This window comes from Centropristis striata, chromosome 11 (assembly GCF_030273125.1).
Source record: "Centropristis striata isolate RG_2023a ecotype Rhode Island chromosome 11, C.striata_1.0, whole genome shotgun sequence".
NCBI classification, from domain to species: domain Eukaryota; kingdom Metazoa; phylum Chordata; class Actinopteri; order Perciformes; family Serranidae; genus Centropristis; species Centropristis striata.
In genome coordinates, this window is record NC_081527.1 from 14,874,293 (window position 1) to 14,892,448 (window position 18,156).

At 41.4% G+C, this 18,156-nt stretch overlaps 1 protein-coding gene across 2 annotated transcripts in view; it reads right to left on the reverse strand.

The window, feature by feature from the left end:
- Positions 1-18,156, reverse strand: part of camsap2b (calmodulin regulated spectrin-associated protein family, member 2b) — a 40,554-nt gene that overhangs the window by 10,194 nt on the left and 12,204 nt on the right. For both annotated transcript variants that reach the window (XM_059344072.1, XM_059344073.1), the window contains 8 exons: positions 10,611-10,790; positions 9,236-9,319; positions 4,491-4,632; positions 3,208-3,347; positions 1,570-1,660; positions 1,317-1,418; positions 448-517; positions 63-344 (listed from right to left, as the gene is read on the reverse strand). In XM_059344072.1, the coding sequence (XP_059200055.1) occupies positions 63-344; positions 448-517; positions 1,317-1,418; positions 1,570-1,660; positions 3,208-3,347; positions 4,491-4,632; positions 9,236-9,319; positions 10,611-10,790 (1,091 nt within the window). The remainder of the gene's footprint in view (positions 1-62; positions 345-447; positions 518-1,316; positions 1,419-1,569; positions 1,661-3,207; positions 3,348-4,490; positions 4,633-9,235; positions 9,320-10,610; positions 10,791-18,156) is intronic.

Here is an 18,156-nt window from a genome sequence, read left to right on the forward strand (position 1 = left end):
TTGACAATAAAGCAGTGGAGGATGGAGGATTATTGTATTTAAAAATCATTCCTCTGCTGTACCTGCTTTGGTTCTTGACTGAGAATGTGTTGTTCCGGCCCAGGGGTTTGTTGGAGGTGAACTCGTCATCCTCCTCTGGTATGTGTCTGCTCTGGCCGTTTACATTGACGGGCATGAGGGAGAGGTGGCGCTTCATGCCCCCTCGAGATGCATAGTGAACTTTGAACCCAAGACCGTCACTGCTGGCAGAGCGGGTCATACCGCGAAGGGAGGGAGCCTCACAGGACGGCAGAGTTGGGTCTCCGTCCAGAGGAATCTCAAAAGAGATTCCACGAGACGAGGAGCTGAGGGAGGAAGGAAACATATTCAACAACAGCCTCCTTCACATTCGTAGGTCAGCAAATTTAATCTGCTCTAGAAGGGAAACTGTAGAGTTTAGGTACTTACCGCTTTTCTTTGGGCCATGTCCCGACACAGCCATCTACATAGGACATGGAGGTAGACCTCTTCATTATACCTGTTACAGACACAGAGTAGCTGCTTACTGGATGTCTCAAATCTCTCTTTTTTTAAAAGTAAACAACAAATGCAGCAGTAGAGTTCAGTTTCAGGAAGACAGAAGACACACATAGACAGTTTTAGTCATGAGTGAAAGTAATGGGGGAGCAAAACTAAAGCTCTCTCATCCTGGGTTCTTATTACAGGTTAGATTTTTTTTTTTTAAATTAATTATTTTACGTATTAAATAATTGCTAAATATTTAAGTGTAGGCAAAAGAAGAGCATAAAAGCTGCTGCATGTTGTAAAACAGCCACTAGAGGGCCTCTGGTTCAAAAACAAACCAAGCTTCTTCTACTGTTTACTATTCAAACCTCAGGTAACTTTTTATAGTACTAATGATAATTTATCTTTTCTTAAATGCACAACACAACTATGTGTGGCCAAATTTGAAAAATTTAGAGGCCAACATGGTGTTTGAAAACTGTGATTCAAGGGACATGAATCAACCCACACTAGCATAGTGGCATCTCTGGCTGCACATACACACAAGAAAGATTTTTGCACTATTATCATTCTCATCATTCTCATTACTGTCATACAGTACAAAGCTCAGTTTTTGCACTACATATTATACCAACATCATAATATGTACAACTTACCCTAGCATTTTCTCCTTATTTCTTTTTCTTTTTTACTATATTGCTTTCTTGTGTTTGTTACTGTGTTACTGTACACTATACTTTATGTGCAAGTCTGCAAGTGCAATAAACAGTTTTGGATCGCATTGAATCCCAGGTTGTTGACAGATATTTTACCCTGTGTGGGGATGTTCTCTGGGCTGTCGGGTCTGTCTGCATAGCTCTGTTTTACTGGACTGGACACAGGAGCCATATTTCTACAGGACACAGGCTCACAGGCTGCAGAGGGAAACAAAACAGATACCGGTACTCAATATTCAACTGCAACCTTCAGTTAATTATTAGAGTTATCAGTTAGCATGCATAACAAGGCAAAATTGCACTGCAGTTAACAAAAGCATGCTGATATTATTGTCAATTTGTACTGTACCGTTTGGGTCGAAGACTCTGGGTTGTACAAATGAAGGTTTAACCACTTCAAACCACCAGAAAAGCTCAGCCATAAACACCAGGTAGTTACTCTGCAAGACCACAAGCACACACACCTTTGTGGTTAATGTTGCAGTCATATATGCAGCTATTTAGTAATGTCATTAGCACAACGGCTGTCTATTCACAGTCACAACCCCTTCTCCCTGTGTCTCTGCCAAGATGTTAGATGAGCTACAATTGCAATATCATACAGCATTTTGACAGATCAGCGAGGTCACGGCTTGCAACGTGTTGCTAGTTGACAGGCTCAGGTGTGTGTGTGTAGATGAATATTAGTACATGTTTCATTGTCTGAGTGGTTTAATGTGAAACCCATATGTCTCCTGACAACAGCCAAAAGCACCATCTGGAGTTTACTTTAAAATATGTCAGAGTGCACCCAGCAGGGAGTGAGTAACCCAAATCAATGATAAATGCAGTCATGTTGTAAACAGGGAGGCTCGAGGGGATTAATGCAGATGATTAAATCTGCAGGAAACCTTTTTAATACACACAGATAAATTTAGTTACTTTATAGCAGGGATACAAAGACTAAAATATTCTTATTAAGTGGATCATCAGTTTAGAAACAGCGAGAGAAGGCTTAATGGCAAAAACAGCTTTTCTTTTATATTAAATAAATGGGCATGCACTCAAACTGGTTAAGATTCAGTGGGCAGTCTATGGTAAATGGGCAGTGTGCCAGTCTCTTTAATTGCTCTGCATGACCATTTTTCTCCTTTGCCTGCTTATACAGTTGTAGCACTATGCACTCACTATAAACATTATAGTGAATGAGAAAGGAAGGGAGAATTACAGAGCAAAGAGTACAAAAACAGTCTGCTGTGTTGTTTTGAAGAATGGAAAGTCCCAGTCAGCTCGGACCGTGACTTGAATCCCAATGTTCCTACCCACGCTCCCCGCATACTATTTACCCACAATGGCTCTGCTGCTTCTAATGTCTGGGTGGCACAGGGATGCTTTTAAAGTCATACAGTAAGTATTTAATTAATTACACACAAATGTGTGTCAAATGGGGATATCCCTGCCTGAGGACTGGCTGAATCAACAATTGTTTTTTTTCCAAAAGAAATTTGTTGTTTGATAAATCAGAGGGGAGAGGGGAGAGAACAAGGGAGTCAGGCAGGGATGGGTCAGGACTGTGAATCTCCTCCTAGCAGAATCTGTCCTCTGTCTGAGTGAAACAGAGGGGGGGTATTTGGCTTGCAGCGTTTGTACTAGAAAATTACCAACACTTGCACACACACAGGCTGTCATATTCATTTAATCTGGCAGCAAAGCAACTTCAACCAGTTCTATTCACTGTAGGAAAATGATCTTTACGTCCCCACTAATATATCCATAGACACATACAGTAACAACCCCTGTGAGGACAAACCCTGCTCACACACATTCATTATTAAACTTTTCCTTGCATGACTCATTTTTGCCTATTTGCAATTTCCCGCCCTCCTTATCCTCCAAAACACTTTTCTTTTCTCTCTTCCTCTAACTGAATCATCATTATAAAAACAGCCCTTTTAACATCCTCCACATACATTTCTTTATTTAAAAAATGTAATATTTTATAAAGTACCTTTATGGATGCATGTGCATAGAGCATGTCCTCCAGGCTGAAGTGGCAGCAGTGGTTGAGGTTGTTCCTGCAGAACTCCTGCACTAGCTGGAGGTTGTACAGACTGTCCGCCAAAGACATGGTCTCCTTGAGGCAGATATCTGCTCCACCAGGGGAGGGGTCAGACACACATAAACACACACACACAAGGGAGGAGTGATTGCAAGGGGCAGGCAGGAAGAAAAGGAAAGATAAGGGGGAAAAAGAGTAGATGAGAACAAAGTTACCCTCCTTTTTCCAAATAGTTTTTGCACTTCATGCAGTAGCTGATGTGAATCACTTAAAATCCTTGAAACAGCTCATGGCACAAATTTTCAAAACTCCCTCTGGATGAATCACCAGGATTTTTATCCTCTGACGTTACTGTAAGGAACGGCCCATGCATGTCTGACAGGAGGGAACAGATCAGGGACAGAGAGACCAAAAATTACAGCAGCTGATTTCTCTGGAATGATGTCATTCTGTGATTTACTGTACTTTTCTGTTATTCTTAGAGTAAATCAAGCTGCAGGATAGAAGAGCAAGCTAATTAACTTGCTTCCACATCTGGTGCACATGTGTGTGAGCTCCCTGTGAACTATATTCAATCCCAAGAGTCTCAGAGCATCAACACGAGCGTTGTTTATCTTTGAAATAGCAGCCAGCTACTCCTCTAACGGTCCTCCGTCACACACCCCTCGTGACCAATCACAACCCAACCCAGGGCATTTTTAGAAACGAGGGCGCAGACAAGTCGAGAGGAAACAGGTCTTTTGTTCTCTACGACTGTCCTGAAACCTCTCTGCATTACTGGGATCAACATCCTTAACAACGTCCTTTATTTATATCATTAAATGTAACAACAAAAAAGTCAAAAGGGTCCTTAATCTTTTAAATAGGATGTTCTTTGAGATAAGAATTAGAGTTTAGCCCACTGAAAAAAGATTTCCTGTAAAAAGCTACTACTTCATTATTATTTGTGTTCACAGAATTGATTTACTATCTTATAAGTACAAAAGGCAGAAAGCCCTCAGAAAATAGGGGCTTTGTAAGTATTCAAATGTATGGTTGTACTTAGAGCAGAGAAGAGCATCCTTTGTTCTGTCAAGTTGACACTGAAAGTCATTGTGGTAAGCTCATTTCTATTTCTAATTCTAGAAGCCAACTGACTTTTATCTGTTTACATTTTGGAATAATGACAAAAAAGAGGGTGTGGCCTGTGAGGTCACGTGGGTGTGGCTACAGATTGAAGGGTTTGTTCCCACCTTCCAGTCTGACGGCCTGTGGGCAGTAGAAGTGCAGCAGAGCAGTGAGAGCACAGCCGTCTGTGTTGTCCTTCAGCAGGTTCTCCACCAGGGGGAGTGAGGGAGCGCTCCTGTGCTGGGCATGCTCCCGCCTGTAGCGAGCCTGAAACCATGGCAACGACAGAAAGACATCACCTATATGTGTCATCGGGGTGCACATGTACAGCTGGCCTCTCTAATTGTTGGTGCAAACACACCAACATCTGCAGAATCACTTCCATCTGCATGCACCAGTGCACTCGCACACACACACACACACACACACACACACACACACACACTCTTTCAACTCAATCACACAAACAAGGAGTTAATTTGAAGGAAGTATAGGGTGGGCTTCAGGCTCAACACAAATAATGCAGATTAAATTGATCATGCAAATAATCAGATACAACATCTGGAATAACATTGATATTTTAAAATAAACTATATAAAACACAGATGCAATCCTAACATTTTAGCACTATTTTACTCCATTTGATTGCTTGTGAGGAGCCGTTAGTTCTATATAAAGGGAAAAGGAACAAAATGCATGTAGCAAATTCATTGTTTTAAGAATTAATTTTCTTTTATTAATAATAATAATAATAATAATAATAATAACCTTATTTATATAGCATCTTTTAAAAACAGCACATTTTAAAAACAGCAGCTTACATAGTGCTTCTTATGGGGAATGGCATGTGATTTACAGTTTAATAACAATTCATGCAAGTGCACCCATCCTTATTTTTTCTTTATCTCTGTGCCTGTAGAGACCACAGAGACAATACTTCTACATATGTCTTCAGGGCATCAGTACCCCCAGTTTGCCTATAAACAAACAAGAGTGGCAGCACATATGCATTTTACACCAGATAGGAGGGAAGCTTTAATCACAGCCGCTCACTGCCTGACAGCCTCTCAGTCTGTGCTTAGAGCTCTAAGGAACAAAATGATGTCCTTCATTAGATGTGCACTGTACAGGTAGTACAGTACATATCTTATAGTTTTTTTCCATAGCAGAAGAAAAAGCCAGTTTTTGTCACAACACAGGCAATAGATGTGCCGGATGAAACAAGAAAATGGTTAGCTATCAATACCAGGATGAAAAGTCTTTCAAAAGATAAACTAATTCCTGGTATTTATATAATCATGCCACAAGACTTACAAGTAGAGTTTCTGAGCCTGAGAGTGATGCAAGTTTAAAACAGTTGCTATATAATTCAATCAGATTCCTAGGAATGTGGAGACAAGGGTTGGGTTCAGGTAAGGTGTAGGGTATCTAACCGATGCATGATGGGGCTCAGGACCACATGCAATGACAAGAGAATTTAAGGTGAACAATGTGAAGGGGTGTATCCTTGCAGGTTTTGGATTAGACAGTGATGAGTTAGATGATGGTGGCTGGTGAAGAGGAGTTTGTCAGAATGAATGGACTTACAGGTACTAATCTCCAGTACCATTTGCTAGGAGACTTGATGGTTGGTGATGATTGGACAACAGGAGAGAGTGGGAGAGGCATTAGGATAGCAGTAAAAAAGGTTTTCCTACTGCAGCTCAGACTGGGGATAAAAACAGTTCTTAAAGGTCAAAAGTGTAGATTATAACTACCTCTCTGTCCACCCCTAACTTTTCAAGCATGTTGGAGAACTATGGTTTTAGGTAGAGCTGTATATGCCGTGTGATGGTAGAAATGTGTCCTCCGGTAAGATTTGGCAATCTCACATAATTTTATGATTCTCGTTAATCCATTAAAATGTTTTTGAGATAAATTGTAAATTAATGAACGGATGAAAAATGGGACCTAAAACCTAACCTCCTTGATGGCATTTATCAAAACTACAAGCTCACATTCACATAGTATCCACACACAAAAAAATGCTGAGCATTTAGTCATAAGACCACAGTTAAAGATTTTTCACACCGTCCCAGAATAGACAGGACTGAGAAGTGTCTTGTGCTCATTCTGTCGTGTGTGTTTGTGTTTGCACAGGCATGTGTGTGTGTGTGTGTGTGTGTATCTGCGTGTGTGTGTGTGTGTGTGTGTGTGTGTATGTGTGTGTGTGTGTGTGTGTGAAATTATCTCCTCTGAGGTTGTCCTACTCTGTGAATAGACTTCTGTTGTAGCTGATAATGCAGAGAAGGGGCTGTGTGATGGAGCATGCAGTAGGAAAGCAGCTGACTGACACTGAGTGTACAGCGTAGTCCTCACTCTTCAAAAGACTTTCTTCTTCCCTCGTTGCAACTTGTTTCCTTTGACAAAGCCTGAGTGTGTCTGTGTGAGTTCGTGTGGGAACGGTCACATATCCCATGTGTATTATCAGCTTACGGAGCAATCGCTCTAATGCAGTGATTCCTCTCAGTATGTGACATAAAAACAAAACAATGAACAGGGGGAAATTTGCCAAGAAACTCCCACAGCAGATAAAAGCTCATTCTAAACTGATTTAGCCACTCCTGACATCCAGCAGCTCTTTGAAGAGATTTAGCTCCATTTGAATGAACACAGACACAGTCGCTGATGTGAGAGTTTTACGACCTGCTGTATGTAAACAGTTTAATCTGGGATAACGTGTTTTCAGCCATGCTTGCCCCGTGGCTTTACGGCCTGTTGGTCAGTCTACTGCTTTGGTCTAGATTGAAATATTTAAACACATATTAGTTAGATTGCCATGAAATTTTGTAGAGACATTCATGTTGGCCAGAGGTTGAAGCCTATCTACTTTGGTAATTCCCTGACTTTATCTCTAGCACCATCATAAGGTTGGCATTTGTGGTCAACCATTAGAGAATGCAGAAAAAAACTTTTTTATACAACTTCATACATAATACAGGGAAAAAACTTTTTTTCACTGCCGCGTTGCAAAATTATTTTTGCCACCACTGTGCTTGAAGACTACATCTAAAATTGCTCCATCTGGAGGGTTGGATGACCATTGCCCCTCAATCCTTAAAAATAACCACTTGATGTGGCTGTGCGCTAAATGGTGGAGTAAAACCAAGTAGGGGATATAGGATTGGGCCATTTTCTTCTAAACATAGGCATTTCACCATTGTCACTGTGATCATGTTTCCATGCTAACATAAGCATTTAGCTCAAAGCACCCCTGGGTCTCAGAACAGCCTGTTGAGCAGCTAGCATGCAGTAGACTTATAGTCTTGTTGACTCAAGACAAAGGTTAGCACACCAGTTAGCTGAAGATAACTTAGAAGCACACAGGCTTACATGTCAGTAACGGTATTTACACATTCAGCTCAATCAGAGTTTCAATCAGTGTTTACCTCTTTGACTTAGTATTGAATTGCAGGAAGTTTACCTTCCCATTTGCCACTGTTCTATATTTGCCTGTGTACAAATGCACACAGTGAGATAATATTTCTTTTTCCATTTTTTAACCTTCCCCTCTTGTCAATGTTTCAGAGCACTGACCCGAGGCAGAGGTCACGACCTGATAAGGCACTGTGCTGTAGCTCCATGTTTAAACGAGTGGAAGAGGACAGTAGCTGACTGCTGTGTGTTTGTCCCGGCAGACTGACTCTTGTGTCACATGGACCTTACATAACTACGAGGCCTGCAGGATGACAACACAGTCTCTGTCTGTCACTGAGTCTCTTTTGCTACAGCTGACAAAGTTCCTGAGTGTCTCTCTCCACGTCTCCCACCCTGGTGTCCTTTCTCCCGTTCCCCTCTCTCTCATTTTCCCCTCTCATTTTTCTTCTCTGTCCCTCTCTCTGTTTCACATTTCTTTGTCTCCTCTAACAGCGGTGTCATGACTCTTGCCAACTCTTCTCTGCAGCTGGTCAGAGACTGAGCTCATCTGTTCCTCTGATTTACAGAGCTCTGAGTACTGTGCAGTATGTGGATGTACATATCATGTGTGTCTGCGTGTGCACATGGAAACAGAGATGCTAATAACTGAGTAAAAGTAGGAAAAAATTAAAATCTAATATAAGCAGATAGGAGAAGAAACAAAAGTCTATTAGATGATATTAAAGAATTTTTTTTAATTTTGCTTCTGTTTCCCCTGTTAGGTGCAAAATCTTACAGGTTACAGTGGTCCAACTTAGCTTAGCCCAAAGAATCTCAACAGAAGAAGAAGAAGTAGATGGAGGAAGACCGTATGTATGTGTAAACATCAGAAGACATCTTTTATTATTTTCAAGAACATGGCGGGAGATAAGCTATATCTGTCAATGTGCAAAACTTCTCTGTTATGTGTAAAAGTTATTTTTTACGAATTTTAGGAATTGTTTTTTAATCTACCTGAATCAAATGCAAATGTATTAATTCAAATCCACATCCGCTATGTCTTGTTATTGATTTTCTGGCTCCACATTAAAGTGTGTCATGTCAGACAGATGTAGACCTTCCATGCATGTCCCTGCAATGTCACAGCCGTACCAGCATTTTCCCTGAAATGTTACTAGGTCTTGAGGGGGTCACACATGAGCCAATGCAGGAAATGTTGTTGAAATTTCAGGAATAGACTGCATGTGTGAAATGGGCATTAGTCAACTTTAGAAATGCTGGTGGGTGCATAGTAGCTATTTCCCCTTGCTTCTGCGTCTTTATGCTATGCTAAGATAGCTCTTTACTTGGAATATTAATTTTATGTTATTTGGGAATCCGATGAATAAGAGTTTTGTACTGTGTATGTGTGTGTGTGTGTGTGTGTGTGTGTGTGTGTGTGTGTGTGTGTGTGCACGTGTGTGTGTGTTCTTACTTTGTGTGTGGTGTTTGACTCGTGGATTGAAGCCTCTCTCAGCTTTTGCTCTTCGATAAGGATGTCCCTCAGGTGTTCATTCACCTTGACAGAGAGACAGCAGAGAGACAGACAGAGAGACAGACAGAGAGACAGACAGACAGCCATAGAGACAGACAGACAGACAGACAGACAGACAGACAGACAGACAGACAGACAGACAGACATAGAGACAGACAGACAGACAGACAGACAGACAGACATAGAGACAGACAGACAGACAGACAGAGATCAGGGTCAGATTTCAGAGAAGCACTTTAAGCACACTGAGGGACTGTATGTTGAGTCTGTGTTGGGAGGGGTGAACATGAGAACAAGAGGCTCCACACATCAAAGTAAACTTTTCACCATTACCTCTGCCCATTAGCCACTAAAGCTAAATATCACTGTAACCTGATATACAGCATGTAGCTGATTCAGACTCAAGCACAATGTAGAAAGCATTTCAAAGATTACTCTAATGATAGCAGATATTCTTCTCTCTTTTTTATCCCTTTTTTTTACGATAGCTACTTTTCTGTCTTCAAAGGTCATTTTTTTTTTACAAACAGTGATGTAAGAGTCTGTCTTGAGGATGCACAAGGTCGCATAAGTCTGCTGCAGCCATTCGTGCCATGTCTTACAGCTACACAGAGAGACAATCAACTCTGTGTTGTAGTTATTAATGTGTGTATCTGTAAATTAATCCTGCTTGTATTACTTTGTGTCTTTGGGCTGGAAAAGAGGGAAGCAAACACACACTCTGCTTCAGTAGTGAATTACAGTGACCATTGTATGTTTAATTGACTAACTCATACCATGCTGGGGCTTGTTTCATTGTTCTAAACAAAATAGAATTAGATCAACTTCATATGTTGAGACAACTGTTAATATTCGCTTAAAATATCCTGCAAGGGCAGTAATAGCAAGTTGAAATGACTAAATAATCTGTAAAATGATGAAATAAATTAAAGATGCAATCACAGAGACTTAACTAGTGCCCTCTTAAAGCTGACAGCCCAGTCCAGGTCTGACTTTACTCCCCCAATCCTGCTTGAGCAGACCAGATGAGTTAGCTTGAGTCAGTGATCTCTTGGTAATCTCTCTGGTATGATTATATGTGCTTGGTGCCAGTTTTTCATCTGGCACTTCTGGAAAGATTTTTGAACCAGCGGTGGAGGAACGGAGAGCTGACACACTTTCCAGCACCTCTCGTGTCTTCTATATCCGGAGTAAAACAAAGAACTGTGTGTCACATCGTAAAAGGCTCAAGGATGTGTACACTCGTTATCTTCTGAAATGAGAAAGCACATGTCCTCGTGGGTTTGTGTGCACACAGACGTGCTCCTGTGCTTACCTTGTTGATCCAGGTGGCGATCGCATCCTCTGTGTCATAAGGCAGCTCCTGGATGTGTCCGTCACTGTGAGAGGGTTCAGCAGAGGAGTACCTGTTGATGCAGGACATCACCCTCTCCACGCTCACCATCTCCACAGTGTACGCCATCATCAGAGTATCGATGAGCGCCAGGTGGGAACTCTGTAGAGACACACAGCAGCGTTACTCTCCCACTTCTTCCCAAAAGCATCAAACTGACCAATTAAAGGCCTAACTTTACATTTCCATGACTGTGAACTAACACTTTTTGGGTGGGTTTTTTTTTTAAAGCACAAAGTTGACGACAACTGCTGTAACATAAGTTTTCATTCAACAAAAGCACAGGTCCATGGGGCATCTGAAACAGCATTTACAGGAGATGAATTATGCAGTGTGTCAAAATAAATAATTGTGAAAGAATCCCACTCAACAAGGCAAAGGACAGTGAAGGTAGTGTCCCTTGTGCATGCAAAAACTGTCTTTATGCTGCGCTCTGCTGTGGCATTAAACATTTAAAGTAGGGTTTCTACAAGAAAAACACTGAACAACTATAATAAGTAAGTAATTTCCTGTGAAAACAAATTCCTGGGGCACGGGTGGAAACAGGTAAGGATTAGATTTGTGAAATTTGCTTCTACTTTCCGTCCGTAAAAAAAGTCTCCGTTTATCATATCATCTGACTACAAAATGCAGGACCCTTCCTAAAAACATCAATTCCACAATTATTCTCCTCAAAACAACTGCCAATCATCTCGATTACAGGTATTTTAAAATTAGCACCTCCACAGTTCAAGGAAGCTGTTTACGTATGTACAGATGTGTTTATAGTCAGAGATTTTGCCAAACTGTGATATTTTGCGGGACATTTTTTGGCTTTTTGAAAAAAAAAAAGTTATAATTTAAAGGGAATGAGGATTGAGAGAGAGAGAGACAAAATGCAACAGAGATGTCCAGATGTTCTTGAATTGAAGATGATGCAGTTCAGTGACAGCACCATGAACGCTAGACGACCAGCATCAGTGATGAAACAAATTCTCCCTGATTTCATGAGAAGTTTTTACACCTCATACCTCTAAGTGGATTTTTATTTGTTAACTTCAGCCAGAGCTCAATAAAGCCACTGTGGAAGTGTTTGCTATGTAATGAAAGGGTCTTGCGTGTGCCACACACACTCTTGTTTGCTCAATGTGTAGTATCTAGCAAACGTAGGTTACTGTTCCCACTGTACATCTGTCATGCTTCAAAGTATGTATTAGTAGTATTCAGTTATGTCTCAACAACTGAGGCAGTTTTGTGGACACCAGGAAGTTGCTGAGATGTCAGCTGGTTTATCTTTAGAGAATTTCTGAAAGCAATCTATCCAACCCCTCTGAAGCACTCCAAAATGTCTGTACACGTTGAACTACTTTCATAGTGCACACATTACCTAATGTGGTTTAACTGGCCATCAACACCTACAGCACACAAAGCTTGACATTCTCCTGGCCTTTCTAATCCCATTCCAGGCCGGTCAGACCAACGGACCTCCCCTTCCCCTTCCTGTCACACCACCGGGTCAACTCAAACACATTTACGCTCTGTGTGCATGTGTGTGTGTGTGCAGCCTAACTGAACAAACACCTAAAGTCAGGTGCTCCATGCATGATCCAGGTGACTCAATCCAACAGACACAAACAAGCAGGGAGAACTCGTCACACCGCAGCCTGTACTGTCAAGCACAGGCCTCTATTCATAACCACAGAGCCTCGTGTAACAGCCAGTGTGACCGAGTGTTTCCCCGAGAAGCCAACAAGCGATCTGGCGCTACGACTCCGAACTGCTGCTAGTGCTCATCATCTGCCAGTCTAAACAGACTGCGTGTACCAGAGCTGTTAGAAACAAACTCCTCATGGAAATAAGTGCTAAAATACTTACATAAACTGGATTCATGTGTCACCTGATGTCATTAACTGGTTCTTTATTGTAGGCTGAACAGATGTTTGTAGACACTGATTCAATGCTGACCTGTATAATGATGTAAGCTGGTGGACATACAGTATGTTATACCGAATGCTCCAGCTGCGGTTTATTAATTTGGTAAACAGGAATGTCCGGATGGGAGCTTGATATTGAACTGTCTACAGACACTGATTTGAATTCCTGCAGCGTCAGGATATTGCCAGATATTTGACATTGCGTGCATTCTACTTCAGAGGTGCGTTGGTCCATCTGGCTGACAGCTGGACTGACAGACAGACAGACAGACAGACAGACAGACAGACAGACAGACAGGCAGACAGGCAGACAGGCAGACAGACAGACAGGCAGGCCAAGCAGCTTAAACTGGAGCGGGAGATCCAGAAAACATGATTTTCATGAAAACCCACTGAGCTTTTTCTGTGATTGAAGCTTTTCTGAACTCATTTGCATAAAACCCCCTAAATCTTTAATTTTGCTAAGAAGCTTGTGAAGGTGTGTGCGCATGCGGCCGCTGCGTGTGTTCAGAGCCTCGGGTGAAGAGGCCACATGAATATAAATGATAATCACAAATCACATCGTTCATTTAATTTTTTGTGTCTGTTTGGTGGAATGTAAAGATTTGACTATCACAGAAAAGTTTATGTTTTGTAAATTTTTTAAAAAACTGTAAACAAAAAATTGAGGGGAGTTAAAAAAGGGGAATGATTATGTTTTTTTTCTTTTTGCTGTGGTGAGGGTAGACCACATTTTTGGTGGAACGGGGGGGTCTTACAGAGTGGTAGTGAGTGCTGCACGAATGTGTCCTAGAACCCGGAAATGAGAAAGCATTTTTGCACTTGAAGTTCTGTTATCTTGAAGTCAGTGGGGTTTTATGATGTTGAAAAAAAAAACATGTAGCTAAATTTGACTACAGAAGTTGTTGCGGACATTAAATGTTATCTGCAGCTTAGTGGTGGAGTTGTTAAAGTCATGCAACAGAGGTGTAGTTTGTTTAGAGCCTACTGTTCACTTTTTACTTCTAATTCACAAACGTGAAACTATCAAAAACTTTTGTTTGCCACAGAACTTATTTTCAGCCTAACAACAAACCTAACACTGTTAAAAAGTGAAACATGATGTTCAGCCTCTATCCAGTTCCCAATCATTTTCATACGATCCCTAACTTGCAGTACATTTCTTATTGCAATAGTGAAGGAGTGAAATTATGTGACATAAACATAACTGTGTAAACACAAGTTAAAACATAATTGTTTACACATGTTTTGTAATATTACTGAATTACAATCTATCAGCTAGTTTACAGATATCTAGTGTTTACAGTGATGCTAATAATGTTGATCTTCTGTTATCAGATATTTTAACTAGTCGGCGCTGTTCAGGCAGCTGAGAGTTGATGGTTGATCAAGCAGAAGTGGATTGTAATGGTTTGACTAATATGTGTTCAGACTTCACTAAAGTTATTAGGAAAACCCAGACTCACCTCTGTTTTATTTATATTATTACTTTTATCCAAATGTCTTAACAAAAGCCAAAATAAAACTTTTATGCTAAATCTACATGTGTGCATAATATTTAGAGATTTTTCTTTCAAAAACAGATTATAGTTCCTAACTGTGTCGTGTGGATGTCTTTATGTCACAGTTTTCTCATCGTATATCATAGGGCCTTCATTCAGATTAAACATACGTATGTGTTTCTGTGGATGTGTGTATGTACAAATGGGTGTGTGCACGAGTGACAGAGAAGCCGGCAGACATGTATATGGAGCCACTGCTTACACATCTACAGACTCACAAAAAAGAGAAAGACACTATTGTTGACACTACAGCATGGATTTAAAAGCCATGTGCTGTCTATTATCCCTTCAAAAGGACATTTGGGGTGTGTGTGTGTGTGTGTGTGCATGTGTGTGTGTGTGTGTGTGTGTGTGTGTGCAGAAGCAAGTCTGAAACACTCATGGTGACAGACACGCCTTATAAGGCTGTGGAAATGGCAGATACTGGTCGTAAAGAGCTGTAAAGAGCTGCAGTGCTCCCATGCACACTCTCTATCAGCAGCATCAGTATTCACCCTCACTACTGTTATGTGTGAGTGTGTGTGTGTGTGTGCCCTTGATCAAAGGCATCTATAGGAAAGCACAATACAGCTGAGCAAACAGATAATCAAAGTAACCTCTTTCTCCTCACACATCACGAGTGTCTGTTTAATGCAGGTACACACTCAGAAATGACCTACATCTGAGCAACACCACTGTTTTTATTGTACAACTTTACAACTTCATGTCTGCCTCCATTGAGATGTTATAGTGTGTGTACTGTTTGTACAAACTGCCACTAAAAATAATGACTGCTCTCGCTATCTTTCTCACACACACATCCACAAAATCCTCCAAATCTCTCAGCACTATTCGGCAGGAGGCTTTTAGTTGAGGGTACACGCCCCTCTGCAGGAAAATTCAATTACAGCTACGGCTCCCTGTCCTCCGTCACTTTCTCGTCTTAGCGTTTTAACGCTTTAGAGGTCTCAGAGGGTGTGCGAGACTGAAAAAAAAAGTCTGGGAGAACAGGAAAGTAAAGCTGGACAAGGACACACAGGTCTTCTGCACACTGCTGGAGGTCTGACAGCTCTTTGGAGGTGTGTATGTGCATGTGTGTGTATTGTGTGTGTATTGTGTGTGTGTGTGTGTTGGGGGGGTCGTTCTCATTTGTTCACCAGACGTGCTTAGACTCACAGAGACCCCACCCTCCAAACTGCTGCAGTAGTGCACATCACGTCTTCCTCCTCTCCTCTCCTCAGCCCTCCCTGCTCTCTCCATGTACTCCGCTCTCCTCCTCCTCCTCCTCCTCCTCCTCCTCCTCCTCCCCTGTCGCCTCCTTTTTGTCCCCTCCTCTCCCCTCTTTCCAGATGGCGATATTAACAGTAGGCCTTTTCCACTCATTCCCTGGCACACACATGTCGTCCCGCCCGCCAAAAAGGCAATACCTTTCCCTTTCCTCTCCTCTCCTTCCTATCTTTCCTCCCCTCTTTTCCACAGCTCTTATCCCTCTTTCCAATCTTGTAGACTTCCACATCCAGCCTTTCCTCTCTTCTTCTTGCTCTACTTTCCTGCTTCCTCGTGGATTGCAGCCAAATGGCAGCCCCTAAACTCCATCTTCCCCCTTGTTCCCTCCTTCTCTCTCTATATCCATTCGCCCTCTGACAGACTGCCACGCACCTCCTCCTCCTCCTCCTCCTCCTCCTCCCTGACATGAGTTATTCTTCTGTTGCACAGTATTTGGAAAACCATGAGGTCATCATTTTCTCTGCAGATATACCATAACCCAAAATGAAAAGCCTCCACTTTTGACTGAAATGATCCTGCTGAGTCCACAGATACACAGACAGGCTCTACTTTGCAAAACCAATTACAATGAATTCAGAGGAGCACAGAGCACCAATAAGGATGGACAGATTAATGTGCGTTACACAAATGAAGGTCAACAGTCTTAGGGAGTTGATGGGCTGTATTGGCACTGTTTGTCTACTTAACGCTGTCACTAAAACTGTGCACTAAATCCCCTGCCATGCACACACAATCACAGAGACAAAGAGAGAGATATATAGACATGCATGTGCACTTTTATAGATGAGATAGGACATGGGATCATTAAGCGCTGCACCTAATTGCCGCCATTTATTCTCACCTTCATGACTTCCTCAATCAATGAGTGATGTAGTGAGCACAACCAACCGTAAACATAAAAATGTCCTTGACTAGTGACTTTGAAATAGCTGTAAAAAGAAAAAAAAGAAAAAAGGAGAACACAAGCAGAGGGCAAATAAAATACTGGCTACAACTTGAGAGTGAGTAAATGTGTAGGCAGTGGCAGGCTTGGTGAAATATGATTAAGCTTCAATTAAATATTCAGGAGATAACAATGTCCTGGTCTCATTTAATCCCTAGATAAGAGTATGAATGACACAGAGGTACAGCTAGGAAAGGATAAAAAAATAAGAGACTTTGTCAGGAAAAGAGAGATGGAGAAATGTGGAGTTGAGGAAAGAAACAGTAAGACAGACAGAGAGACAGAGTGAGAGCAGGAGGAGGAGGGAGGGAGGAGAGAGAGAGTGCACTGCAATGCAGACACCTTTTGGCGTCAGCAAAAGTGCCCGGTCTCCAGCCATGCGTGTGGTAGCAGTGTGTCTGGATCTGCTGCCACACAGTTTCATGCTTCCTCCATGAGTAAAACACCATTAATGGAGCTTTGGGAGACAGAATCTAAAAACCCCAATTCCAAAAAAAGCTGGGACGCCGTGTAAAATGTAAATAAAACAACAGTGCAACATTTTGCTTTTTCTGCATTGATAAATATTCAGTTGAAAACCGTACAAAATCTTCATGGAGGTCAATTGGTAAAAGATGATAGTATTATGATTGGGTATTAAAGGGGCAAAGTTCACCACTTTTTCAAAAACTGTTTAAGGACAATGTTTCTCAACACACATTTAAGCAAGTAATTTAGGGATTTATTTCATCATATACAATCCATGACATCATTCAGATTCAGGGAATCTGGAGACATAATATCTGTATAATACATGGGGCAACATATAAGGGGTGAGGCCAAAAACCAACAGCTAATGCCCATAACCTTCAGTCCCTCATAATTAAAAACCAACATGAGTGTATAAAGGATATTGTGAGCTTGGGAAAACTCATAAACGAAAAATTGCGTAAACACAATTCATCAATAAGTTAAGACTTTATTATGCATCAGAAAGTAATATATCAACAACACCCAGAAACACTGCCTACTTCTCTAGGCCTGAGCTCATCTGAGATGACAGAAGCAAAGTTCGCTGTGGTCTTACGAGTTCACATTTAAATTGTTTTTTGGACATCCTGTCCTATAGATGGTCCTAAAGAGCAAAAGGACCATCTAGATTGTTACCAGCACAAAGTTTAATAGACAGCGTGGATGGTATGGGGGTGTATTAGTGCCCATGGCATCATGGGTAACAGTCACATCTGTAAAGCGCCATAAATGCTGAATGGTACATGCAGGTTTCGGAGCAACATGGTAAATGGACCTGCACTTATTTTCAGACTCATATTCATACTGGTGGCAGAGGCTACCCTAAACAGTGCCATTGGGAAATCATTCTCACACTGATGAATGCAGCATCGGGAGCCATTTGGGGTTCAGTATCTTGCCAAAGGATACTATGACATGTATGCTGCCATGGTCAGGGATTAAACCACCGACCTTCCGATCACCGACCGCTCTACCAACTGAGCTAACATAAGCTGCCAGACATTGTCTTTTCCTGGGACGTCCCTGCTTGTTTAATCAAAACATTGCCAAAGAAAGTGCACTAATGCAAGTATCTTACATGAAACACAGTAATTGACAAATCTATAATCCATAAATAAAAAATAATGGATTTTCAGATTAGGGCTAATCAATAACGGATAAAATTGTACAATGCAGCCTTAATATGTTCTTCCATCCAAAGCTGCACACATTACTGACAACATACTACCAGAACATCTCTGAGGCATGTTTGCCCTGAGCTGTCTAATGGCACA